Consider the following 27,939-nt stretch of genomic DNA (forward strand, 5'->3'; position numbering starts at 1 on the left):
AGGGACCAGTCCTTAAGGCAATGTACCCTGAAACTCCGTCATTCAAGCAAAATGATGGAACTGCAAGAATAAAAATGAATTGGATAAGAATGACTGTTCTATTTTGAATGCAGTTTCGAGTAACACTGAGAGATGGATGAAGTGATTTTTCTATGTAAGATAATTCAGAAATGCACAGAACGGAATGGATATTGTTTAGCGAGGGTTTCCCGCTTTAAATCTGCAGCGTTGTTTCTGATACACCGACTTCGATTTGTGCTGCTGTTGGAATGTTTGGGAAACCATTGCATGAGAAATACAGGAATTTGTTTAAATGGTGATACAATTGTATTCTTCAAAGTTTCCTTTTGTGATCTGGATACTATGAAACTAGGAGTTAAACTGTAAGCGTGTTATTAAAATGTTTAAAACTTCTTACATACTTTTACTTGGATACATTTGGGAAATCCACGCCAGTAATTTTTTATTCCATTCAAAACATTCCAAAAGGTTTCATTCCAATTATGACGTTATGAACTGTGAGAAACTGTCATTCTGATGTTTAAACTCTTCCCCACTTAACTGGGTAGATTTTGAGGAAAATCCCTCAAAAATACTGCCATGTTATTCCAGTGAAGTGGCATTAGTAATGTGTGTTATGATGAGGAAATATCACTGGTATGTGTGTTTAAGAACGTTAAATCTTGAATAATCAATAATCCAGCCTGTGGCTCTTTCAGTGCTCCCTTTTCTCCCTGTTCTTCTCATTGCTTCTGCCGATTCCTGGCTCTCTGCATGGGGGAACCCAAATTAAACCACCAGAAAACCAGTTTCTATAGTATCAGGACACACAGTCTTAGTGTCCAAGAACAACAGAGGCAAGGAGAATCCCAGCAGCCTCTTTGAAATGGTAAAGATCAGTCCCTGTGCCGGGGTGGGTCTTAGAAGCACCAGAGCAGCAGGAAGACCCCAGAACTCCTGGGCTTGGACCTAAAGGTTTTCTCAATGCTTTTTGGCTAAACCAAGAAATGATCAAGGAGAGGGATTTGGGGAGACCTGAATAGGCTTGTGGGACCTGAGGCAGAAGTACATGAGCAGCCCCAGGAGGACAGTTCCTGCTCTGATGAGCACACTGCCCAGGACAAGAATTGGGAAGTCTTCCAGGATCTGCTCCCAGGCTGCTGCGACAAGAGTCTGTGAAGGGTTTTCCAGGAGCTTCAAGGGCTACAAGGAGAGCTTGGCCATAGGAAATCAAGAGGAGCCAGGAAGGACTTTGGGAGGTAGGGGGGTGATGGCGGGCCCAGACAGAGCAGGCCTGATCCCAGTGGGATGGAGATTCACCATGAAGTAGTGGACCTGGTCAGTCTGTTGTAATGAGAAGGGCACCAATTTAGGGTGTGTGTAGTATGTGTCTCAGTGCTCAAGATACCAAGGGCCCAAGGAATCAGCTGGAAATATAGAAGAGCAGGGCAGTGTTGGTCCTACTGTATTCCCTGATACCTCTTTTTGTACAAAAATGACCCACACACAAGGCCCTGCAAGCTTCACAGCCACTCCTCCATGTCTATAGAAATGGCTGTGACCTGCTGAACGGGCAGGTCTGGGGATGGACTGCACTCACCTGAGGAGGAGGTCCGAGGCTCCCAGGGCCCATTCCCTTTGGATCCAGACTCCCTGTGCAGGTAGGAAAGCAACCAAAGTGACTCTATTTTATCAAGTTTCTCCCTCTAGTCCCAGGCTTTTATCTCAGGGTCCTACTGTTCCCACTCTTGAAGGACTCCCAGAGTAGCAAAAACCAAAGCTTTTATTAATAGAGGTCACACCTAACTAAGGGGGGCTTTAATTCTAAGTCTCTCAGAAAGCCATGAGAAAGCCAGGACCCCCCGGGAGAGTTCCTCCCTTTACCTCTGCATGGAAAAGCTCAGCTTCCCCACTCCATCTTCTTAGTCCCAGCCTGAGTGCCTTGGTGTTCATAGTCTGGGAGATTGCTATTTGGGGCTCCCACATTAAAACTGTTCTAATTTCACTCCACTTTGGGTGTCTGCCTCTGACCCAATCCCTGCTTGGGCCAGGCTTGGGTCCTCAGAAGATGAAGCTGGAGAGGGAGAAGCATCCCAGAGGAGGAGAAGACTTTCCCCTTTCCCTATGTGGGAGGCCAGGCTACAAGGATTCAGGGAGTGAAGTCCTCCAGGAGGTACAAAGGCCATGGGTCCGTCCTCATATGAGAGACTCTACAGAATTCAGGGAAAGTCCAGATCAGAAATGAAGGTGTTATGAAGATTACTCCCCTCCCTCTTTTATTTCTTGTCTTCTCTGCCCTTCTCTCCCCATCCTCTTACAGAGACCCCAGAGGAAGAAGGGAGACTTTGGGATCCCAGATAGGATGAGACCAGTCAGAACCTCAGTGGCTCCCGATTCAGAGCTCTCTCCCCCAACCTGGTCCTCTGCCCTGCCTTTGTCACCTTTCCCCAGTTACTACACACATCATCATTCAGAAAACAGACTGCTTGCTTAGTGTAGGAAGCAGGAGTGCCACGGAAGTGGGGGATGAAGAAAATCTTTGAATTAAGCCTTTGGTGGTGACCACTCGAAGCCTGAGCCTGGGGGACAAAATTCTGCCTGGGATTCCACTCTGAGGGCTCTGGGAGAAGAAAAGGCTAGGGAAGTAGGAGGTTTGAGGAGCAGGTTTTAGGATCTCAGGGGGAAGACAGACCAGTATAGGTCATGGCAGGAGGTCAGAGACACTCAAGTGACAGAAGTGCTCCAGGGGAACAGCTGAGCCTGGGAAAATGGGAGGTCTACTTAAGAGCTGGGGAGGACTGCTGAGACCATCTCATAGTTTATTCTTGGAGTCTCTAAAGGAAAAGGGGAGACAGGGAGCCACATGCCAGGGAGCTGATGGCAACAACCCCAAGAACTATAGGATCAGATAAGGAAGAGCAGGAAAGAGCTTTAGGAACTGTGTCCAAGGTGAGGTCCTGGAGGTAGCAAGGCAGGACTCTTGAATCCTTAAAGTGGCCTAGGTTTGAAAGGAGGACGCTTGAATTTTATACTTGTTTTAGACAAAAGGCTGGGAAGCCAGGACATGTGGATCTCTGAACATGAGGTAGAGACAGGGAAATGGGACCCCTGGGTCCTGATTAGAAGGCTGAAATAGAGACTCCTGGATTTCTATGGACAAAGTCTGAAGTCTGGAAAAGTGTGACCCAAATCTGGGAAGGGAATAGGAGTCTGGAAAAGGTTTAGGGGTGGGAGCTCATTGAGCAAGTAGGCTTGGTAGAAAGGTAGACCTTGTTAGATTTAGAGGACATTCACCACAAAGTCAGGAGGAAACCCAATGGCCCGGGCAGTCAGCTGAAACTAGGAAATGTGGGGGGCACTGCCTCAGACCTACCTGGGACCTGCAAGCAGGGGGTTAGCTTCCAGAAGACAAAGATGTTCCTAATTGCAGTGGAAGGCATAGATTTATACATGTAGTATCCTTCTAGAGGCCCCTGTTAGGCGCCAAAATATAGTGTCTGGACTGGCTCTCTGGGGGATCTTGGGACCAGTCTTGTTCTTAAGTGGAGGAGTGAATGAGACAGGAGAGCCACCAGGAAGATCTCTGTTTCTGTTTCCATTTTCTTCTGTCTGTTCTGTGTCTCCTCAGTGTCTGCTCTGTCTCGGAGTCCTCATTTGGGTCTACTCTTAGTTCAAGCTCTCTCTGAGTCTTAGTCTGAGATCTCTCCGAGTTTTCTCTGTCCTCCAATCTCTAGTCCTCTCAGCACTTAAATATCTCAGTATGATTACATCATTACATCACATTAAGTATATGCCAGAGTGATCACAACATTATAGCACACCAAGTAAATGTGAACTAGATAGAGAACCATTATCTCATGAATCACACTGAGTAAGTGTTAACTATAAGCACCCTGCTGTAAGTATCCTTGCTTCAAGTAGGTCATGCCCTCCCTGACTCAGGAAGGCAGGTGAAAATTCCAAAGGGAAAATGGGGAGGCAAAGCAGATATTGTTAGCAGGTTTCCTCTGGGCTGAAGGGTCTTCTATGTCATTCAGAGCTCCCTCATTATCTGTGGCCCTCTACATCCCAGATCAAGGATTTTCTGCTTCCCAGCAGCTCACTCTGATTAGGTCTTCCTAGTACCAAGAGCCTAGCCCAGTCCATTCTGGATGGAAGAGCTCATTAGCCCGTTCCCACCCCAGGGCCAGGACTTTAGGACTCTTGTGGCCTCTCCTGCCTAAGCCCTGCAACCCACCACTTAAAGATCCCCTCTTCTGTCCTAAACTCCTTCCAAACTTCACTTAAATTCCTTCTGGGCCACTTCCCCCTTCCCACCCCCCACCCTGGTCATCTCTGAGAGGAAGAAGGAATTTGTGACCAAAGAACTAGAGATCATTATTGATCTCTAGAAAATTATAGAAATTATAGAAAATTTTGATTATATCAAATTAAAAAGCTTTTGTACAAACAAAACAAATGCAGACAAGATTAGAAGGGAAGTAATAAGCTGGGGAAACATTTTTACAGTCAAAGGTTCTGATAAAAGCCTCATTTCCCAAATATAGAGAGAATTGACTCTATAAGAAATCAAGCCATTTTCCAATTGATAAATGGTCAAAGGAAATGAAAAGACAATTTTCAGATGAAGAAATGGAAACTATTTCTAGCCACATGAAAAGATGCTCCAGGTCATTATTAATCAGAGAAATGAAAATTGAGACAACTTTAGGACAGAGAGAATAAGGCAGAGACTGAAAGATAGTAAGAAAGAGAGAAGGAAAAAGAACAATTAAAAGAAATTGAATGGAAAAGAGACAGAGAGGAAGACAGCAAGAGATAGCAAAACAGACTTATCCAGAAAGAGGGAGAGGGATGAAAAGAAAAAGAGCATCAGAAAGATGCAAAGAGACAGAGTGAGAAAAAGAATGAGAAAGAAGGAAGTGTAGAGAGAAAAAGAAGAGAGAGACTTATATAGAGAGGCATAGAGAACAAGACAGCATAAGCCAGAGGGAGGAAAGAGTGAATATGCCAGGAGAGAGCCAGTGAGTGAAACAGAGAACAGAGAAACAGAGAGAAAGAGAAAAGGAAACTGCAGGAGAGAGAGATACAAAGAGAGCTAGAATGACAGAAAGAAACACATCGCGAGGGGAACCCAGAAAGTGAGAGAGACAGAGTAAAAAACAGAGTCAAATAAGGGTTAGAGAGAAACAAAGACAGAGAAAAGGAAAGAATCAGAGAGAATCAGTCAGTGAAAGATAGTGAGAAAGATGGAACAAAAAAAAAAAAACAGGGTGAGGGGAAGCCAGAAAGTGAGAGAGATGGAGGAACAAACAGAAAGAAACAGAGTCAGGGAAATAGGGAGAAGAGAGAAATAGAGAGAGACAGAGACAAGGAAACACAGACACAGAGAATAAGTCACAGGGTGAATGATAGTGAGGAAGAGAGAAGAAAAAAAAAAAGAGAGAGATTGAGTGGAAAAGAGACAGAGACAGAAAGCAAGAGATAGCAAAACAGACATAGCCAGAGAGAGGGAGAGGGAAGAAGAGAAAAAATGTCAGAAAGATGTAAAGAGACAAAATGAGGGAGAGAAAAATAATGAGAAAGAAGGAAACAGAGAGGGGAGAGTCTCAAAAGTACAGAGAGAGGCAGAGAGAACAAGCCAGCATAAGCCAGAATGTGAAGAGAGTAAATGTTCTTGAAAAAGAGAGTCATTGAGTGAAATAGAGAGTGAGAAATAAAAAAGGAAACTGCAAGAGAGAGAGATACAAAGAGAGCCAGAATGACAGACAGAAACATGGGGGAGAGAGGAAGCCAGAGAGTAACAGAGATGGAGTAAGAAACAGAATCAAAGAAATATGGGGAGAAAAGAAATAAAGGGTGATAAAAACAAGGAAAGTCAGAGAGAATAAGTCAGAGAGGAAAAGATAGTGAAAAAGATAGAAGAAAAAAACAATTTAAAAAGATTTAGTGGAAAAGAGATAGAGACAGACAGACAGCAAAACAGACCTAGCTAGAGAGAGGGAGAGGGAAGAAGAGAAAAAGAGTGTCAGAAAGATGTAAAGAGACAGTGAGAGAGAGAGAAACAGAATGAGAAAGAAGGAAGCAGAGAGAGAGGAGAGAGAGAGTCTCAAAGGTACATATAGAGAGAGTTAGGGAGAACAAGCCATCATAAGCCAGAGGGAGGAAAGAGTGAATGTTCCTGAAGGGGAGAGTCAGTGAGAGAGAAAGGGGGGGGCGGGGGGGAAGGGAGAGGGAGAGAGAAACTGCAAGAGAGAGAGATACAAACAGAGCCAAAATGCAGACAAAGAGAAACACAGGGAGAGGGGAAGCCAGAGTGTGGCAGAGATGGAGTAAGGAACAGTCAGAGAAATAGAGGGAAGAGAGAAACAAAGAGAGACAGAGACAAGAAAAGACAGACGGAGGGAATAAGTCAGTGAAAGACAGTGAGAAAGAGAGAAGGAAAATAACAATTAAAAGAGATTGATTATAAAGACAGAGAGACAGCAAGAGATAGCAAAATAGACCTAGCCAGAGAGAGAAAAAGGGAAGAAGAGAAAAAGTGTTGGAAAGATGTAAAGAGACAGAGTGAGAGAGAGAAAAAGGATAAGAAAGAAGGAAAGAGAGATTAGAGAGTCTCAAAGCTATATGCAGAGAGGCAGAGAGAACAAGCCAGCAAAAGTCAGAGGGAGGAGAGAGTGAATGTGCCTGAAGGAGAGAGCCAGTGAGTGAAATAGAGAGTGAGAAAGAGATAAGGAAGAGAGAGAGAGAGAGACAGAGAGACAGAGAGAGAGAGAGAGAGAGAGAGAGAGAGAGAGACAGAGAGAGACAGAGAGAGAGAGAGACAGAGAGAGAGAGAGAGAGAGAGAGAGAGATACAAAGAGAGCCTGAATGACAGACAGAAACACAGGGTGAGGGAAAGCCAGAGAATGAGAGAGATGGAATAAGAAACAAAGTCAAAGAAGTAGGCCGGGGAAGAGAGAAACAAAGAGACACTGACAAAAAGAAAGACAGAGATAAAGTCAGACAGTGAAAGACAGTGAGAAAGAGAGAAGGAAAAAGAACAATTAAAAGCGATTGAGTGGAAAAGAGAAAGGGAGAGCCAGAGCCAGAGAGAGTAGACAGTGAAGCAGAGAGAGAAGAGAAAAAGAAAACACCAGACTGAGAGATTGAACCACACACAGAGAGAGAATGTTAAAAAAGAGAGAAAGAAACACAATCAGAGAAATTGTGTCAGAGATTAAGCAAAAGAGAATGAAAAAGAGAAACTCAAAGAAAGAACAACAAACATGACAGAGACAGAGAGAACAACTCACAGAAAGCCAGATATGGGGAGAGTGAGAAACACAAAAAGAAAACAGAGACAGGAAGAAATATCGAAGAGAAAGAAATTTTAATCCACTTCTCCACTAGTGACTTAATTAGATGTATCTTTTAGCAATTTAATTTAGCTGCTTTTACAGATTGCTACCACTAGAGGGAGACAGTTACTTTTGGACATTTAGCACAATCCACAGACCTCTATTTTAAACCAGAAGGGGAAAACCTGTGGTTTTAGGGTTTTTTTTATTTGTTTTTTTTTTTTTTTAATTTGATTTTTGGCATCAGAGAGTGTGTCAGAGACAACTTATTGCTTATGTTTGTGAGGGATGTAGAAGACCCTTACCCAAAATGACTACTCAGAGATCGCTCAGTAGAAAGCAGAAAAGTTATTTATTAATAAATTCTCATGAGAATGAGCAATTCCACTGTGAGGAGGGAAAGAGAGAAAGCGCGCAGTAGAAGGGCTAAAGATTTAGGAAAGATATGCAGTTTTTATATGTTTGGTTACAAAGCATTACATCATAGGTTGGGGAGCATTGAGAAATCGGTGCCCTCTCCCCTAACTGAATGTTAAACGTTGGTGCCAAAGGCAGATTAGAACAGAATGCTTTGTTTCCCTCATTCCCAGAGGAATCATCATTCAGACCTTCAAACTTCAGATTACTGAGCTGACTGCATTTACTAATCTAAATATTGATAACATTGAACAAGAATAAATGTCATCATTTCTGGTTAAGTAAATATATTTCTAACTGGCCAAGGCTCAAGTAAATATGAGTCTGCACATAATATACAGGTCATAGGGCAAAAAGAGAAATAATGAAAATAAAATACAGAAAAAGAATTCATACATTCCTGTAAGTTCTTCACCTTATCTCTCTCTATTCCATACATGTTGAAGGATTCTTTGAAAAAGAGCAAAAAAGAAATGGCTGAGCTAGAGAGATAGAAAAAAACAGATGGAGAGAAAAAGAAGAGTCAGAGAGAGAAAGATAGATAGACAAAAACTGAGAGAAGCCAGAGAATAAGAGAGAGAGGGAAAAGAAAGAGAGTCTGAGAAACAGATATAAACAGAGAGAGGAACAGATAAAAGGGAAAGTAAGATAGAGAATGAGAAAGTAAGAGAGATGGAGACAGAGAGACAGACAGACCCAGAAAGAAAGCAGGAGCCAAAAGCTGAGAGAGTGAAAATAATGATTAAAAGAGATAGAAAAGAGACAGTGAGAGACAGAGGCAGGGCAAAACACTGCAAGAAGGGGAGAGGGGGAGAGAGGGAGAGAGGGAAGGAGAGAGAGACAGAGAGAAACAAAGAGTGATGGGAGCCAGATAATAAGAGAGTGAGAAAGAGAAATTTTAAAAATTATTTTTAAAAAATAGAAAGAAACAGACAAATAGAGACAACCATTTGGCCAGAGTAAGTAGATCAGAAAGAGCAGCACAAGAGATCAGGAGACAAAGAAAATGCCAGAGAGAGAGGAAGAAAGCCAGAGTGTGCAAAAGAGAAAGTAAAAGAGAGAATCAGAAAAACAGATATAAACAGAAGGGGGGGGGGAAGGGAACAGAGTAAGAAAGAGGCAGAGAGACAGGAAAAGAGTAACAGAAACAGAGAAAAAGAGAGAGAGGATCAGTCAAAGAGAGATATAAAGAGACAGACAGACAGACTGACATATGGGGAAAGCCAAAAAGTGAAACAGTAAAAAAAAAAAAAAAAAAAAAAAAGAGTGATTCCAAGGGACAGAGAGAAACAGAGACAGAGTCAGAGAGAGCAAAACAGAATGGGGTGGGGGGGAGAGGGAGTGAGGGGGAAAGAGCCAGAGAGCCAGAGAATGAGAGTAAGAAAGAATAAGAATAAAAGAGTGAGAGAAAGAGAATGAGAATGTATTAGAAAGACAGAGGCAGACAGAAAGACAGACAGAACCAGAGAGAGAGCTTAAGCCAGAGGGTGAGAGAGTGAAAAAGAGAGAAAACAAATGATTAAAAGAGATTAGAGAAAACGAGATAGAGGGAGCCAGAGAATGAAAGAGAAGAGAGAGAAAGAGAATGAGAGAGTGTTAGAGAGTTAGAGACAGACATACAGAAAAACAGACAGAAAAAGAGAAAGAGCTGGAGCCAGAGAGTGAGAAAGTGAAAAAGAGAGAGAAATGAATGATTAAAAGAGATAGAGAGAAAATGAGACACAGGCAAAGACAGAGAAAGAGATTGCAAGCCACAGTCAGAGAGAAAAAAAAAAAAAGGGAGAGAAAGGAAATGCCATATGCAGAGACAGAAAGAGACACAGTGAGAGACAGAGACAGAGAGAGACCGCCAAAAAAAAAAAAAAAAAAAAAAAGAATGAAAGACTAAGAAAAAGACAGAAAATTGAGTTTTAATCTTAGCTAGGCCACTTCATGTCTATGGGATACTTTCTTCTTCTTTTTTTTTTTTTTTAAGAAGCAAAGCAAAGTTTATTATACATTCTCAAGAGAAGGGTGTCCCACCCCCTGAGCAGACAATGGAAGGGAGGAAGCACCACTGGGGGCAAGGTCAACACTTTTATTCCCTAACGAAAATACCCCCTCCAACCACTGACCTCATCCTCATAAGCTGAGGATCTTACATTCTTAACGTGGGAACTACCCAAGAAATTGAACTTGTCCAATAAATACATAGTTGCCCATATTTGCCTGAAATGGGGAGAAAATGATGTCATGGGAGGATAGCAGGAAGGGGACTTAAGTATGCCCTTGACTAAATGCTCAATTTCCTTCAGGCCTACTCAAACTCTGAAGTAGATGAAGCCTTCCTTACTCGATTTTCACAACGGTCTTGAAAATCTCACTTCATCTTGTTCAGCCCCCCTTATTTGTACATTGAGATCTCTTCAAATTTTTGTAACATAACTTCACATTCCCAGTGGAATTCCTCATGCCACACCATCAATCTAACAGACCCAGCTTTCTCTTCCAATCTAATCATTCTAGATAATGAGTTTTGGACTATTCTGGTTATCAATGGAATCAAACTAGGTATGCAGATAAGAGATTAAGATAACACTACTGAGAGCCATCTGCCAAATGATCTAGTGCTTTAGCTGTCTGATTGGTGATAATCTCTACAACTGCTTGAAGCCTAATTGTCCTGTTCAACATATATATATATATATATATATATATATATATATATATATATATATATATAGGGGTTCTATGGTTCTATATTCCCAACTTCCATCTTGAGTCCAGGTGGCTGGCCCACACTCTTCCATTATTCTCTCTGGAGGCCAGGTTATCTCCAGTCTGAGTAATGAGGTTATCTAAACCCCATTTCTCTATGGGATATTCAGCAAGAAATTCAACCTCATTATATCTCAGTTCTCTCATCTTTAAAATGAGTGCAGTGGACAAGATGATGTCTAAATCCCTTTGAAGCTGTAATTCTATGATTTGATATTAAGCAAATGCAGTTTATCTGCAATTTTTATTGTCTAACTTTGGAGGTATATCAAAAAGCCATGTTCTTTTGCAGAGACATGTTTTAAAATGGAAATATTTTTAAATTTCCTTGGGTATTTCTGAGGAGGAGGGATATACTTTTATACAATTTACCCTTTAAAAATATCTTAGTTCTGTTATTCACTGAACACCAACTCAAGCAAAAATAGAAAAAACAAAGTTTGCATAATCCTCAATTTCTTCCTCTAAAATAAAAGGTTTTACCCAAGAGGGCCCAAAACAGAAGCTTAGATCCAATGTGGAGAGAAGTACTGATAGCAGAATCTGTGGTAATGAAGGACTGGGAACAAAAGGAGTGTCCACTAACAGCAGAATGATGTACATGGGAGAAATATGGGAAAGACCTAGGGATATATTTCTAAATACACATCTATGGTAATACACGCACACACACATATAAATGTACATCACATGTACATTATACATATATATGAATACAACAGGGAACACACATATAGAAATACCTACAAGTATACATAGATATGGGAAGATGTGTGTATATATGTACATGTGTAAATATATATAGGAATATATAATTGAATGTGTATGCATACATACACACATGTGGAAAACTTATATGAACCAATTTAGAATGAAAATGGAGACCAAATAAACATTATGCACAAATAATAAGGCAACCAAACATTGAGTCATTTGAGGTATTTATATATATAAATGTCTCTCTGATTAATAAACTTTGAAGAGTTTATCTGGGCTTCTCTGCCTGGCCCAGTTATGTTTCCACACCCTTCATCTCACTACAGGAGCTGGACTCCAAATCTTAACTTGTTCTCTAAGAATTTGGTTGCTATATCACCTATTACATATATGTTTAGTATGGATATTACATCATTATCAATGGTACCATTTAGCAAGATATAGTTTCCTTCTTTAACTCTTTTAATTAGACACATTTTTGCTTTTGTTTGATCTGAGATCAGGATCATTACCCCTGCTTTTTTTTACTTCACCTGAAGCATAATACATTCCACCCCAGCCGTTTTCCTTCACTCTGTATGTATCATTCTGATTTAAATGAGTTTCTTATGAACAACATATTGGAATATTCTGGCTTTAATTCAGTCTGTTATCCACTTTCATTTTATGTGAGAGTTGACATCATTCACATTCACAGTTAAAATAACTAATTCTGTATTTCCTACCATCTTGTTTACCTCAAGTTTGCTTTTCTATTTCTTTTTCCCCTTTCCATCCTCCCCAGTATTTTCCTTCTGACCATCATTTCCCTCAAACGGCCCTCCAGCTTTATCTTTCCCTTACTACTTCTGTTTTCCCTTCTCTCAGCCTCCCTCTTTCCTTTCCCACTACCTTAAAAAGTGAGACAAGTTTCTCCATGAAAACAAATATGCCTAATATTCTCTTTGAGCCAAATCTGATGAGAATAACAATCATATTGGCTAAGATGACAGGAAAAAATAATGATGATTGTTGGAGGGGATGCGGGAAAACTGGGACATTGATGCATTGTTGGTGGAGTTGTGAACGAATCCAACCATTTTGGAGAGTAGTTTGGAACTATGCTCAAAAAGTTATCAAACTGTGCATCCCAGTAGATCCAGCAGTGTTACTACTGGGATTATATCCCAAAGAGATTATAAAGAAGGGAAAGGGACCTGTATGTGCACGAATGTTTGTGGCAGCCCTTTTTGTAGTGGCTAGAAACTGGAAACTGAATGGATGTCCATCAGTTGGAGAATGGCTGAATAAATTGTGGTATATGAAAATTATGGAATATTACTGTTCTGTAAGAAATGACCAACAGGATGATTTCAGAAAGGCCTGGAGAGACTTACACGAACTGATGCTGAGTGAAATGAGCAGGACCAGGAGATCATTATATACTTCAACAACAATACTAGATGATGACCAGTTCTGATGGATCAGGCCATCCTCAGCAACGAGATCAACCAAATCATTTCTAATGGAGCAGTAATGAACTGAACTAGCTATGCCCAGAAAAATAACTCTGGGAGATGACTAAAAACCATTACATTAAATTCCCAATCCCTATATTTATGCACACATGCATTTTTGATTTCCTTCACAAGCTAATTGTACAATAATTCAGAGCCTGATTCTTTTTGTACAGCAAAATAATGTTTTGGTCATGTATACTTATTGTGTATCTAAGTTATATTTTAATATATTTAACATCTACTGGTCATCCTGCCATCTAGGGGAGGGGGTGGGGGTGGGGTAAGAGGTGAAAAATTGGAACAAGAGGTTTGGCAATTGTTAATGCTGTAAAGTTACCCATGTATATATCCTGTAAATAAAAGGCTATTAAATTAAAAAAAAAAAAAAAAAAAAAAGAGAATAACAATCATAAAATATTCACCCCTCTTCCTTTTTTTCCTGAATTATAATGGTTCTTTCTTACTTCTTTATGAAATGTAATTTCCTCATTTTACCTACATTGTCCCCTTTTTCCAGTGCAATCCCCTTTCCACCTCTAGTTTCCTTTTATATGATCACGATAAATAAAATTCAACTCTGTGCAACTCTGGCCTTTTTATCAGAAATAAATGAAATTCACCTGTATCATTGAATGTCCATTTTCTTCCCTGAAAGATGGTGCTCAATTTAGCTGCAGAGTTGACTCATGACCACAATCCAAGTTCCTTTGCTTTTTAGAACATCAGATTCCAGGCCCTTCAATCCTTTAAGGTGGAAGCTGCTAGGTCCTGGGTAATCTTGATTGTGGCTCTTCAGTATTTGCACTGGTTCTTTCTGGCTGATTGCAATATTTTTTCCTTGACCTGATAATTGTGAAATTTAACTATGCTATTCCTGAGAGTTTTCATTTTGGGGTCTCTTTTAGGTGGTGAAAAAAATCAAAGTAAACTTGACCAAACTAAAACTCTTCAATGTTAGTGTAGCTTGAACTAGAGTTTATGCCTTGCAGTGGGGCCTCTTGTGTCACAAAAGATGGGCATTTGATCACCTTTTAATAAATCTTAATATCAAATGATTTTGTACAATAGCTGGGCCAATTTATACTTACATACATTTATTATTCCTCTAGTCCTGTAGACCTTTAAACCTATTTGCAACTTTTGGGGTCAACATTACCAATTTGATGGATGTAAGCTGTTATCTCAAAAATGAAATCTTTAATTCTTAAAAGCACCTTAATTAAACATAATTCTTTACCTGAATGAAAATCGCAAGACATCTATTACAGGAATTGCAGAGTTGTTTACTTACGAGTGACTCAATGATCTAGGTTTAGAATTCTTCATATCTTTCTGCCTCAAAATTCGTCATATGCAGAAGACTTAGTGAATCTGACTTATTAGCTCTAATCTGAAGCTGGTGACCCAGAAAGAATTGGCAGAAGGAGTAGATGTCACCGTCAAGCTGCTCTTTGAATTGCCCCACAGAATTTAGAATCAGAAGAGATCCTAATTCTTAAATACCCCAAGTCACATTAAATTACTTTGCTAAAAAACACAGAGGTACAGAACCCAAATATCAACCCATGTCTTCAGAATCCATATCTAGCCATCTTTACATTCCACCAGACTGCCCTTCAAATAGATAAACAGGTGGAGAAGGATCCAATATGCATAAGAACCTATCTGCTATCTCTAGTCATCTTTTATATTTTCTTCCTCCCTATGTCTTTAGAGTTATAACTAGAGAAGGCTAAATATAGAAGGCATCAATACCCCCACATCTTCTCCCAATATACCTTCTTATTTTAATGCATTGACCTTCAGATCTGGTTCTAGCCAATCAGATTTTTATAAAGTCCTTTCCTTACTGGAGAGATTCATAAGGATTCTCTACTGTGTGAACTTTCTGATGGGAAGTAAGACTTGTCTTATACCTAAAAGTCTTTCCATACTGCTTACATTCATAAGGGTTCTCTCCATTGTGGGTCCTCTGATGTCTAATAAGATCTCCTCTTTGCATAAAGGCCTTTCCACATTGGTTACATGCATAAGGAATCTCTCCAGAGTGGACTCTCTGATGGGAAGTAAGACTTCTCTTTTGCCTAAAAGCCCTTTTACACTGCTTACAATCATAAGGTTTCTCTCCAGTGTGGATTCTCTGATGTTCAGTAAGACTTTTCTGATATATAAAGGCCTTTCCACATTGGTTACATTTATAAGGTGCCTCTCCCGTGTGAATTTTCTGATGTACAATAAGACTCGTCTTAAACCGAAAAGTCTCTCCACACTGCTTACATTCATAAGGTTTCTCTCCAGTGTGGATTCTCTGATATGCAGTAAGAATTTCCATTTGTGTAAAAGCCTTCCCACATTGGGAACATTCATAAGGTCTTTTTCCAGTGTGGATTCTCTGATATCCATTAACACTTCTCTTATATGTAAAAGACTTTCCACATTGGTTACATTTATAAAGTTTCTCTCCACTGTGCATTGCCTGATGTGCAGTAAGAGATGCCTTTTGCCTAAAAGCCTTTCTACATTGGATACATTCATAAGGTTTTTCATCAGTGTGGATTCTCTGATGTACAATAAGATTTTTCTTATATCTAAAAGCTTTTCCACATTGATTACATTCATAAGGTTTCTCTCCAGTATGGATTCTCTGATGTTCAGTAATACTTTTCTTATATATAAAGGCCTTTCCACATTGATGACATTTATAAGGTTTCTCACCCATGTGAATTTTCTGATGTACAGTAAGACTTGGCTTATAGCGAAAAGTCTCTCCACACTGTTTACATTCGTAAGGTTTCTCTCCAGTGTGGATTCTCTGATGTACAATAACATTGCCCGTTTTTGTAAAAGCCTTTCCACACTGCTTACATTGATAGAATTTCCCTCCAATGTGAATTCCCCGATGTCTAGTAAGAGCTCTCCTTTCTTTAAAAGGTACTCCACCTTGCTTCTCTCCAAAGTAAATGATCTCACATGTGATACAGATTTCTCTCCAAGGCAAGACACAGGGACCATCACTCATGAATATTTGCTTGTGACTTTCAATCAGAGAAAGGCTTAGCGGTGTAGTAGTTTCCTTTATTTCAAGTCCCATTGGATCTTCAGAAAAACAACAATAATAAAATAAATATAGTCATGATATAGGCACATATATATTTATATACCCTTCCCTCCATCAGCAGAACAGAAACTCAGTTATTTCTATTTTCCCAAGCAAAGAGAAAAATCTAAAATGAGCAGAACCAACCATTTTTAAATCCCATTAGTTTCATGCCAAGGATTATTGTGATATGGAGAGTCATCTGCCCGTGGCTGCTGGGAATGCAACTCAGTCCAGAATGGATCCCTTCTTGTGAGAGAATGATGGTGATACAAGGGAGACTGAGAGACAAGCAGTTGTAACTCTCTGGCCTCTCTTTCTGAGAGGCCTTTGCATTGTCTGACCTCTCTCCTCTTCCCTCTGCCTCCAATTTATTTCCCAGTACACAAGCAACACCTCTATCAACAAAGGCCGCTTTGCAACTCCTTCAGATGTTATGATCCACAACTGTGGAGGCTTTTGGACAATTGATCTGTCCCTAACAAAGGTTGACTGAATTTCTAATGAGTTTCATGAACAATAACATTGGATTCACACAAAAAACATGGGAAAACACAGAATGTGTCTTCATTCTTATTACAAGTACAACTCAGATGATCAGTTCAGAATGGCTGAGTGACTTGACCAAATCCCAGCAGCTGAGACTAGAATCCACACCTTTGAATGGGCATACCCTGCTTACAATATTTGACAAATTAATTCCACTCTCCATTTTCCCTTTCCAATTCATTATCAGCAATTTCAATCCTTTCTTTATAGACAGGTCATTGGCTGCATATATGCTAAATACTCAAATTATTTCATGACAATCCTACCAATAAGCATAACCAATTTCCCTTGTGAGCATTTTCCATTTTATCTTTTTTTTCTGTTATATGATTTGAGGTCACATTGAGAATGTTAGCACTGTGCTTTTGTTTACCTTAGGTAGAAATGATTTTGTTCTGACCTATTACTTTTTTTTTTTTTTTTGAAATACCTACTGTTCATTTCTTTTAGGAAAAAAAAAAAAAAAAAAAAAAACATCATGACCAGCAGAATGAATACAGTGAGGCTTGGAAAGACTTATATGAACTGATGCTGAGTGAAATGAGTAGAACTAGGAGATCAGTATATACTTCAACAACAATACTGTATGAGGATGTATTCTGATGGAAGTGGATATCTTCGACAAAGAGAACATCTAATTCAGTTCCAATTGATCAATGATGGACAGAATCAACTACACTCAGAGAAGGAACACTGAGAAATGAGTATAAACTGTTTGGATTTTTGTTTTTTTTCCCCAAGTTATTTTTACCTTCTGAATCCATTTCTTCCTGTGCAACAAAAAAACTGTTCGGTTCTGCACACATATATTGTATCTAGGATATACTATATCATATTTAACATGTATAGAACTGCTTGCCATCTAGGGGAGGGGGTGGAGGGAAGGAAAGGAAAAATCAGAGCAGAAGTGGGTGCAAGGGATAATGTTGTAAAAAATGACCCATGTTCTGTCAATAAAAAGTTATAATATTAAAAAAAAAGTTTTTAAAAAAGAAAAATATCATTATAAGCCCTATACGTATCCCTGTTTTTAAACAATTTTAAAAAATCATTGAAATTTTTGACATTTGAAAATGTGTCTCATACAGAAAATGAAGTTCGTCATCCTGTAGTATGGAAGGGTAGAGGATGCTCCAGTATTGCAATGCTTTCCCCTTAAGAAGTTTACAATCCCCTTGAAGGATTGAGACAGTGATCCAAGAAATTTGATCCACAAATTGGTTAGTGGTACTTTAAGTGGTAAATCATTGTTGCATTTCATTATAAAGATAGCTGTCCTCTTAGACAACATGCATGTGCACATTTCCACCTCAAGAGCTCTCTTTCTGCAGATTTCAATCTGTCATGATCAGGAATACACTATTTTGGGGATTGTGCAGTGATTTCATCAAACCTTGACCAGTTTTAAGTGCAACATATTCCTCTGGTTTCTCAATTTGACCTGACATTGTTTGCAACATTCCAGGAAGGTTGGACTTTCATGGGAAAATGACCAGAGGAGTGCAAAGGTCCCCAGGTATTGTTTCTCACTGGGCCAGAATAATTCTCTGACTCTTGGGTTACCTGGCAACCCAATCTCATCAAATCTCTAATCACCTAAGAGGTTTCCTGGGCTTTCACTCTTGCAGCAGTGCTACCCAACTACTTGATGCTCATGGTCAGGAGGCAGGAACAGTAGAGATTATAAAATCATCATGGGAGACCACAACCTTGTTAGAAAAAGAGATCTTCAAGTAATACTGAAATCTGTAAGGCTGTATTCTAATTGGAACTGATCCTCTGTTTATGTTACACTCCTTTCGGGCAGTTTCTCAAAAGAATTAGTTGGATACATGGGTTGGTCATTCTGTAGGGTTTCAGTGAGAGTATAGTGAATTTACCAGTGGTAGAAAAAACAAAATTAAATCTGAAAACATTCTATCATTTCAAAAGCTTTGAAGGGGACTGACTGGATGAAGTTTCCTCAATTTGAGTCAAAGTCACATGATCCCTATTCCCAGGCCTTGAACCCTGGGATGCAGGAAGTCACATTGTTAGTGAAGTTACAAGAATTGACATGACCCACAAGAACAGATACTATCCAATGGAAAAAGCTTGATTCTTTTCCTATTTAACAGGGTGTTCTACTTCCTACGGGTCAGGTAGAGCACATGGCAGGAACTGGGATGTCTCCTAGGTGTGCTGGGCCTCTCCCTGCAGGGACTAATAAATGGGACTTTGTCCAATTGTCTGCAGATTTTCGACCTCATACATGTGTGAGCATTTTCCTCATATTTATTTCCGAATCAAAATGCAGTCAGGAAGAGCAGAGTTCAAATTTGGACTCAGGTACTTAACACTTGCTAACTTTGTGACCCTAGACAAGTCACTTTTTCCCCATCAAAAAATAAATAAATAAATCAGAATGCAGTTGATGGTACAGTGGATAGAGCTTTTAATCATGAAGACCTGAGTTTTAATCCCACCTCAAACAGGCTAGTCAATTTTCAGGACTCCTGTTTGCCTCAGTTTCTTAAACTGTAAAATGAGCATAACAGTGACACTTAATTCTAGGCTTCTCATGAGGATAAAATGAGACAACACAGTGCATGACATACATTAGGTGCTATAGAAATGGTAGTCATTTGATTCCATTTTGACTATTTCCTCCCCATTCTCTCCTTCATTAACCACTGTTTTCCTCACTAATAAATGATTTAATTAGACACTAATTTATTCACTTTATCCGGCTTGTGATTGTTTTTTACATAGTTCTTGGTGTAGTGTCTGCCCTGTCAGTCTGGGGCCTCCAGAAGAAGAAATGACCTTTGAATTTCATTAGTGTCTCCACACTGCTTACATTCAACTCTCCAGTGTGGATTCTCATATGGGAGGTAAGAGGTGCCCTTTGTTAAAGGCCTTCCCACACTGCCTACATTCCTAAGGTTTCTTTCCAAAGTGAATTCTCTGATGTCTAGTAAGTCCTCCCCTGTACCTAAAGGTCTTTCCACATTGGTTACATTCATAAGGTTTCTCTGCAGAGTGGACTCTCTGATGGGAAGTAAGACCTCCCCTGTGCCTAAAAGCCTTTTTACAGTGGTTACATTCATAAGGTTTCTCTCCCGTATGGATTCTCTGATGTCCAGTAAGACTTTTACTATATATAAAGGCCTTTCCACATTGCTTACATTCATAAGGTTTCTCTCCAGTGTGAATTCTCTGATGTTCCTTAAGACTTTTCTTATATATAAAGACCTTTTTACATTGGTTACATTCATAAGGTTTCTCTCCTGTGTGAATTTTCTGATGCAGAATAAAACTAGTCTTATACCCAAAAGTCTTTCTATCCTGGTTACATGCATAAGGTTTCTCTCCTGTGTGAATTTTCTGATGTACAATAAGACTTTTCTTATACCGAAAACCCTCTCCACACTGCTTACATTCAAAAGGTTTCTCTCCAGTGTGGATTCTCTGATGTGCAGTAAGAGTCCCATTTCTTGTAAAAGTCTTTCCACACTGATTACATTCATATGGTTTCTCTCTAGTGTGGATTGTCTGATGTGCAGTAAGAGCTCCTATTTGCCTAAAGGTTTTTCCACATTGGTTACATTTATAAGGTTTCTCTCCAGTGTGGATTCTCTGATGTGCATTAAAATTTGTCTTGTATTTAAAAGCCTTTCCACATTGGTTACATTCATAAGGTTTTTCTCCAGTGTGGATTACCTGATGTACAGTAAGAGATGCCCTTTGCCTAAAGGCCTTTCCACATTGGTTACATTCATATGGCTTTTCCCCAATGTGAAATGCCTGATGTAGAATAAGTGATCTACTGTCTATAACACCCTTTCCACATTGGTAAGATTCATAAGGTTCCTGTCCAGTGTGGATTCTCTGATGGGCAGTAAGGCTTTCCATTCGCTTAAAGGCCTTTCCACATTGGTAACATGCATGTGTTTTCTCTCCAGTGTGAATTCTCTGATGTACAATAACACTGCCCTTTTTTGCAAAAGCCTTTCCACACTGTTTACATTCGTAGAGTTTCTCTCCAATGTGGATACCCTGAAGTCTAGCAAAAGCTCTCCTTTTTCTAAAAGCTATTTTATCTTCCTTCTCTCCAGAGTTCATGATCTCACTTGTCACACAGATTTCTCTCCAAGGCAAGTCACAGGGACCATCACTCATGAATCTTTGCTTGTGACTTTCTGCCACATAAAGGCTTAAGTCTGCAGCAGTTTCCTTCATTTCAAGTTCCATTGAATCTTCTGAAAAACAACAACAAACAATAAAATAAATACAGACATGATATGGGCACATATAAATTTTATCCCCTCCCCTCCATCAGCAGAACAGAAACTCAATTATTTCTATTTTTCCCAGACAAAAAGAAAAATCTAAAACGAGCAGAAACAATCATTTTAAAATCCCATTAGGTTTATTCCAAGGACTACTCAATTTCTAATGAGTTTCATGCACAATTACAATGGATTCACACAATCAACCTGTGACAACACAGAAAGTGCCTTCATTCTTATTACAAGTATAACTCAGATCATCAGCTCAGAATGGCTGAGTGACTTGACCAAATCCTAGCAGCTGAGACTAGAATTCATACCTTTAAATGGGCATGGTCTGCCTACAATATCTGATGAATTAACTCCACTCTCCATTTTTCCCTTTGCAATTCGTTGTCAGCACTTTCAATCCTTTCTTCATAGACATGTCACTGGTTACTTATATACTGAATACTCAAATTATATCATGACAACCCTACCAATAAGCTTAACCAATTTCCCTTATGAGCATTTTTCATTTAATTTTTTTTTCTGTCACATGATTTGAGATTACATTCAGAATGTTAACACTGTGCTTTTGTTTACCTGAGGTAAACCTGAGACTTTGTTCTGACCCATTACTTTTTTTAATTTTTTTTTTTTTAGACAACTATTGCTCATTTCTTTTAGAAAAAATTAGCATCAAATGCCCCTTGCATATCCCCGGAACAAGAACAATTTTAAGAAATAGATGAAATTATCAACATTTGAACATGTGTCTCATACAGAAAATGAAGTTCATCATTCTGTAGTATGGAAGGGCAGGGCATGTTCCACTGTTGCAACTCTCTCCCCTTCAGAAGTTCACAATCCCCTTGAAGAATTGAGACAATGATACATGGAATTTGACCCACAAATTGGTTAGTGGCACTTTAAGTGGTAAGTCATTGTCTGATTTAATTATAAAGATAAAATGTCCTCTTAGACAACATGTATGTGCACATTTCCACCTCAAGAGCTCTCTTTCTGCAGATTTTAATCTATCATGATCAGGAAAACACTGTTTTGGGGGATTGTGCAGTGATTACATCAAATTCTGATTTCTAAGTGCAACATATTCCTCTCGTTTCTCAACTTGATCTGACATTGTTTGAAACATTCCATGAAGGTTAGACTGTCATGGACAAATGGCCACAGACATGCAAAGACCCTCTGGGACTGTCTCCCACTGCACCAGAATAATAATCTGACTCCTGGGTTACCTAGCAACCCCATCTCATCAAATCCCTAATCACCTGATTAAGAGGTTTCCTGGGCTTTCATTTTTGCAGCAGTTCTGGCAGGCTACTTGAAACTCATGGTAAGGAGGCAGGGACAGCAGAGTTTATGAAAACATCATGGGAGACCAAAATCTTTCTACATTCTACCTTTCAAAGGTTGTGAATGGGACTGATTGGTGAAGTTTTCTCAGTTTGAGATTAAGTCACATGATCCCCATTTCCAGGCCTTGAACCCTTGTTAAAGGACAGATCAATTCTCTGAGAGCCTCCACGGCTGTCGATTATAAATAACATCTGAAGGAGCTGCAGAGCAGCCTTTACTGATACAGGTGTTGCAGACTGGGAATGAGATAAACTGGAGGCAGAGGGAAGAGAAGAGAGGTCAGGCAACGCAATGGCCTCTCAATGAGAGAGGTCAGAAAACAGCCACTTCCTCTCAGTCTCCTTGTATCATCCTCTCAGAAGAGGAGATCCATTCTGCAGGTCTGTGTTGGACCTCCAGCAGCCACTGTCAGGTGGCTCCCGAGTATTCCAACAGCTCCTGTTTATTACAACAAATCCTAGGATGCAGAAAGTCACATTAAGTTAGTCAAGGGACAGGAAGTAACATGACCCACAGGAAGCAGATACTATCCAATGCAAATCTTGGGTCTTTTCCTAATTAACAGGATGTTCTACTTCCTGCTGCTCAGGTCTAGCACATGGCAAGATCTGGAATGCCTCCTGGGAATGTTGGGCCTGTCCCTGCAGGGACTAAATAAATGTTTGCTCTTTGTATCTGAAGATGTCTCTGAGTAGTTAATTTGGGAAAGGGGTTCTTGCACCCATCTCACAGAGATAAAACTAAATAAATATTAAAAAAACATCATGAAACAATATTTGCAATTGATGCTTGAATACATTTGTCAAATAATTACATGTTTGTCATGAGCCATTAGAAAAATAACTCTCTTTAAATATAATCAGCAATTCTTTTGACTGGTTAGAGTTTAACAAATCGGAGCTTGTCCTCCTATTTTTGACCTCATATGTGTGTGAGCATTTTCCTCATATTTGTTTCAAAATCAGAATGCAGTCAGGAGCACTTTAAATCTGAACTGAGACACTTAATACTTCCTAGCTGTGTGACCCTGGGCATGTGACAACCCCAATTACCCCAGGAAAAAAAAAATAAATCAGAGTGGAGCTACTGGTACAGAGGATAAAGCTTTTAATCATGAAGACCTGAGTTTTATTCGCACCTCATAAACTGGCTAGTCAATTTATAGGATCCTGTTTGCCTCAGTTTCTTATTCTTTAAAATGCACATAACAATCACTCCTAATCCTAGGGTTCTCATGAAGATAAAGTAAGAGCATAGTGTATAACACAGTAGATGCTGTAGAAATGCTATTCATTTGATTCCATTTTGACTATTCCCTCCCCAGTTGTTCTCTCCTTCTTTAACCATTATTATCCTCACTAATAAATGATTTAGTGAGGCACTAAATTGATCTACTTTTGTGGTTCATGGTGTTGTTCATGTTTGTATAGTGTCTGCCCTGGAAGTCTGTGGACTCCAGGAGAGCAGGGGATGACCCTTGTATCTCTTGTTGTTTCTAGTCCTTAACTCAGGGACTGGTGCAGCAGGCACTTAAATTTTTGCTGACTTGAAGAAATTCTAAGAATTGGCTCATCTTGGAAAACTTAATTCCTTTTGGTACTTTCAGCAGAATTCCCTTGATCCAATTCCAAACTTTTTATAGGGTCATAAATAATCATTGGAAGGAATCTACAGAGCCACAGAGCACAACCTACTTATTTTATAATGGGAAACTGAGATTCAGTGACCCAGGAAGGCACTGTCAAAAAATATCTGAAAAAGAATTCCAAGACTGGTCCTTCTCCCCCAAACCTATCAGTTATTTCTTAGTAACTTCTGGAAATCTCTTGTAACCACAACTCGCATACACCTGCTTCCACCTCACTCACCTGGAGGGCAGCTCCTCTGGCCTTCTTGGTTCAGCATCCATGGTGCTTCCCTTTGGTTAAAATAAAAGATCACATCTTCTCTGGGAACTTGAAATCCTAGGTATAGAAATCAGTTAGGGATGAAGATAGAGAGAAGCTTGTAATTTGCTTCTTTATTTTGAGATTCATCCCATCATGTTCACCCATATCAGTCTATACTTGCCCATTAGATCTTAACAAACAAGTAACTCCAAACAGGATGTGTCACATTATCCTGTTGTCCTACTTGTTCTGAGAAAGAGCCAAACCCTCTTTCCCCCCTTTATCTGTATATAAATAACATCTTTCCTCTTTTGTTCTTTATTGCTAATTTAGATATTTAGAATAATCAAAATAACTTATTTGCTGGAAATTGTTCTTAAACAATATTGTTGTTACTGTATTTTATAGAAATCACAGGGTCCTGAACCTGGAAAATAGTAAGTGAAAAGAAATGCTTATTCCCTTCCCCTTCTTTCCCACCACTTCTCCTGCAATTGCAAGGGAATATTAAAAAGAAAGTTCCTATCCTAGAGACAACAACATGCTTTGGGCTACAAATTGATGACTGTTTAAAAGATGAATATTCCAAATACTAGAACCATCCTGTAGAGAAATAAGCTGTAAGGAAAATCTGCCTGAGCAATTTTCAGAGCTCAGACAGAGAAAATTTGTGTCCAATTAGAGGTTAAATGAAATTACCCCTGGAATTACTTCCATGGTTGAGATGCTTCCATTCTGATTTGATGTTTGACCTGAAGCTGCTTAGAGCTGGTAAGAGAAAGCTTCAGGATCAAAAGACATTCTCAGGGACCTACCCAACAATGCAAAGACCAGCACGTTGCCTTTTCTAATTGATAACCTTCTTCCCCCGCAAAAAAAACAAAAATAAAAACAAAAACAAAAACAAACAAAAACACTGCACACTGGAGAAGATATTCCCTTTGACTGTAGACTTGGAATAATCAGGAGACATGTCCTTACCCAGGAAGAGCAGGTTCCTTGCATTCTCCAGCATGACCTCCTTATACAACTCCTTCTGAGAATGGTCCAAGAGGCCCCACTCCTCCTGGGTGAAGTCCACAGCCACATCCTTGAATGTCACCATCTCCTAAACCATCAAAAGCCATAAGATGTAGAGCTGAAAAATACTTCAGAATTGAAAAGTCCAGCCCTCCTCCATTTACAGGAGGAAACTGAAAAGCAGGGAAAAGAATTGCCCCAAAGGTCATCCTTTTATGAGTGTCAGAGTCAACCCTTAAATTCTTGGTCACTAAGAGTCTGACTGAGTGTTGAGAAAAGCATTTTATAGGATCAGTTAGAAGAAAGCTGAGAAATTATAGAATTATTATGGAGAATGTTTTATGATGAGAAGTGTCCTAATGGAATGGCCTACTCAGGCCCCAAGGATGTTCCCTTCAATGTAGTCTTCCAAATGCTTTTCCTTGGTAACCATATTGTTCTCCCAACTTCATTTCATGTTTCCTATTCCTGGTTGCCACTTTATCTCTGCATTTTAGCAATAACCTCTCCTCCTAAATAAACCACCTTTTGTCAAAGGGAATGGCCATTGTGAATTTTTCACCTGTTTTTGTGAAACTAGGAATTTCTTTCCCTGACCTCTTTAAGATCTATATATAAGCCATATCTCACAGTTTATTTCCTTTATTCTATTATTTCTCTTCTGAACAACTGAGGAGTTTATTGATTTTTTTTTACACTTTTGAGATAAGCAAGGAGAAGACCACATGAATACTCAGGGAGGAGGGTCATAAGTTGGAAAAAGTAGAGCAAGGAAGGAGGCCTGACTTTGGGGATCGAGTCCACTGATGAATGTTCTTATAGGAGAAAAAGTAACCTACTCTGAGGCATGGGAATTTAGGACTTGTCACTCCTGGAAGGGAACTAGCACTTGGAGAAATAGGCCAGTTTTGACAAAGGATTGAGATTTCTAGGAAAAGTCCTGAGATAGGAGAATGTGAGTTCAAATATGGTCTCAGATACTTAAAACTTCCTACCTGTGTGACCCTGGCCAAATCATTCAACCCCAATTGCCTCAGAAAAAAAGAAAAGAAAAGAAATAAAGAAAAGGAAAAAAGAAAAGAAAGAAAAGAGAGATTTCCAGGAAAATGCAGAGGAGAAATGAAAGGACAACAAGAAAGTATGAATATCTGGAGGGGATGTTCCCTGCTAAGAAGCAGTGTTCTCTGGGACACCTGCCCTGATACAGTATTCTGAAAGAAAGGCCTAAAGCCAATTGCAGAAAGCACCCACAGCACAAAGCTCAGAATGGAAACCTTGGACGCTTTGATGGTATGAAGTGTACAGGGACAAAACATAGAGCAAGTGAATAGTGGAGCTATGGAAGAGAAACCAAGAATCTAGGCAAAACAGAAAAAGAAAATGGACAGTGAGGTGAGGGAAGGAAATTTTTGTTAAAAGAGGGAAGAAAAATGGATGAAATTAGAAAACTAACAATAGTAGTCAAAAGGCAAGAGAGGAAGGGGAATCTATAAGAAAACTATAAGGAATACAGGGGGATGAAAAAAAATGTAGAATGGGATAAAAACAGAAGAGATGGACAATATCTTAAGAAAGTAGAGGTAAAAAGACTTCTGGCATCTTCTAAATGGGACAAGAGAGGAATGTGCATATTTCTTTACAACACATGGAACTTCTACAAAAATTAACTACTAGGATACTGAGATACTGCAGACAAATGTAAGAAAACAGAAATAATCATTGTTTCCTTTCATTTCTTAGTGAAATGAGAATGGAAACTATTTCAGGGATCACCAACAAAAGATCCAAATCTAAGTGGGCATTTAACAGTATCATAGTAAATAATGGCTGATTCGAGAACAAATTTTACAAAATAACTTTGCAAAAGAGAATAAGAATGATCAATTAAATAATATCCCACAATTTCTGTTGTGGGATTCAGGCAAATTCAGGCAAAGTGGTCCTCAGAGGAGAAACAAAGACTTATCATCACACATTATAAATATAGAAAAAGAGAAGATTAATAGAATATGCATTAGAAAAATATTAGAAAAATTAATAAACAAAAGTAAATGCAGAAGATCAGATACTGAAATTATCAGGGAAAAAGATAAATTGGAAGTAAAAAATTAAAATTGGCTTCTTTGAAATGACTAATAAAATAGAGAAAGTACTTAGCTAATCTGCTCAAAAGAAAAACAGAAAAAAATTAGTAAATAAAATAAGAAATGGAAAAATAATATCACAAGAAAACTAGAAGAAATAAAAGGAATAATTAAAACATTTTATTCCATTTTATACTAAAGAAACTGGGAAAAACAAGGGAAATGCTACCAATAGTATGAAATAGTCAACTTGTCAGAACATAGGAAAATTCTAAAATTTATAAAGAACACAATAAAAAAAAAAGAACACTTAATACCCACACTTTACCACTAATTTTTCCAATAAGAAAGTACCCTACAAGAATCCTTTTAGTAATCTAACACACCCAATACTGAAACTAAGGGAAGTCCACAGAGAATAAATTACAAATTAATGAATAAACTTTGTCTTCTCCCTCCAATTTTAAACAATATCCTATCAAAATGCCACAGAAAATTATCTAAAAAACCATTCATTATGATCAAATGGGTATGGTACTGGGGATAGAAGGATAGTTTGACAGTTGGAAAACAATGAACATTATCTCACTCTAATCTAAAATATCCAAAACCACATAGTCAATACAAAAAGTGGAGACCTCAGATCAGTCTGTTGTGATGGGAAGAGCACCAATTTAGGGAGTATGTGTGATGTGTCTCAGTGCCCAAGATACCAAGGGCCCAAGGAATCAGCTGGAAACATAGAAGGGCAGGGCAGTATTGTTCCTACTGTGTTCCCCCTGATGCCTCTTTTTGTACAGACATAACCCACACACAAGGCTCTCCCAGCTTCACAGACCATTCTCCATATTGATGGAAATGGTTGTAACCTGCTGAGGTTGGTCAGGTCTGTGGATGGACTGCACTCACCTGAGGAGAAGGTCCGAGGTTCCCAGGG

At 39.2% G+C, this 27,939-nt stretch overlaps 1 protein-coding gene across 1 annotated transcript; it reads right to left on the reverse strand.

Annotated features, from left to right (window-relative positions):
- Nucleotides 1-1,011: 1,011 nt before the first annotated feature.
- Nucleotides 1,012-27,939, reverse strand: LOC111718993 (zinc finger protein 568-like). The gene is made up of 5 exons (XM_031949153.1): nt 27,912-27,939; nt 24,880-25,006; nt 23,878-23,973; nt 20,079-20,617; nt 1,012-1,203 (listed from the first exon to the last, which is right to left on the reverse strand). The coding sequence occupies exons 2-5, from the start codon at nt 25,001-25,003 to the stop codon at nt 1,012-1,014; spliced, it is 951 nt and encodes a 316-aa protein (XP_031805013.1). The 5' UTR covers nt 25,004-25,006; nt 27,912-27,939.

This window comes from Sarcophilus harrisii, chromosome 1, assembly GCF_902635505.1.
Source record: "Sarcophilus harrisii chromosome 1, mSarHar1.11, whole genome shotgun sequence".
Classification (NCBI taxonomy): domain Eukaryota; kingdom Metazoa; phylum Chordata; class Mammalia; order Dasyuromorphia; family Dasyuridae; genus Sarcophilus; species Sarcophilus harrisii.

Excerpts from the sequence above, each read along its gene's own strand:
- LOC111718993 (XM_031949153.1), bottom strand. The coding sequence starts at position 25,003 with ATGGTGACATTCAAGGATGTGGCTGTGGACTTCACCCAGGAGGAGTGG. Across the intron at positions 23,974-24,879 it reads AAGGAACCTGCTCTTCCTGG|GATTTCAAGTTCCCAGAGAA; the intron begins GTAAGGACATGT and ends TTCTATACCTAG. Across the intron at positions 1,204-20,078 it reads CATCTCTTACTGTACATCAG|CCCTTGAAGCTCCTGGAAAA; the intron begins GTAATCCACACT and ends CTCTCCTTGTAG.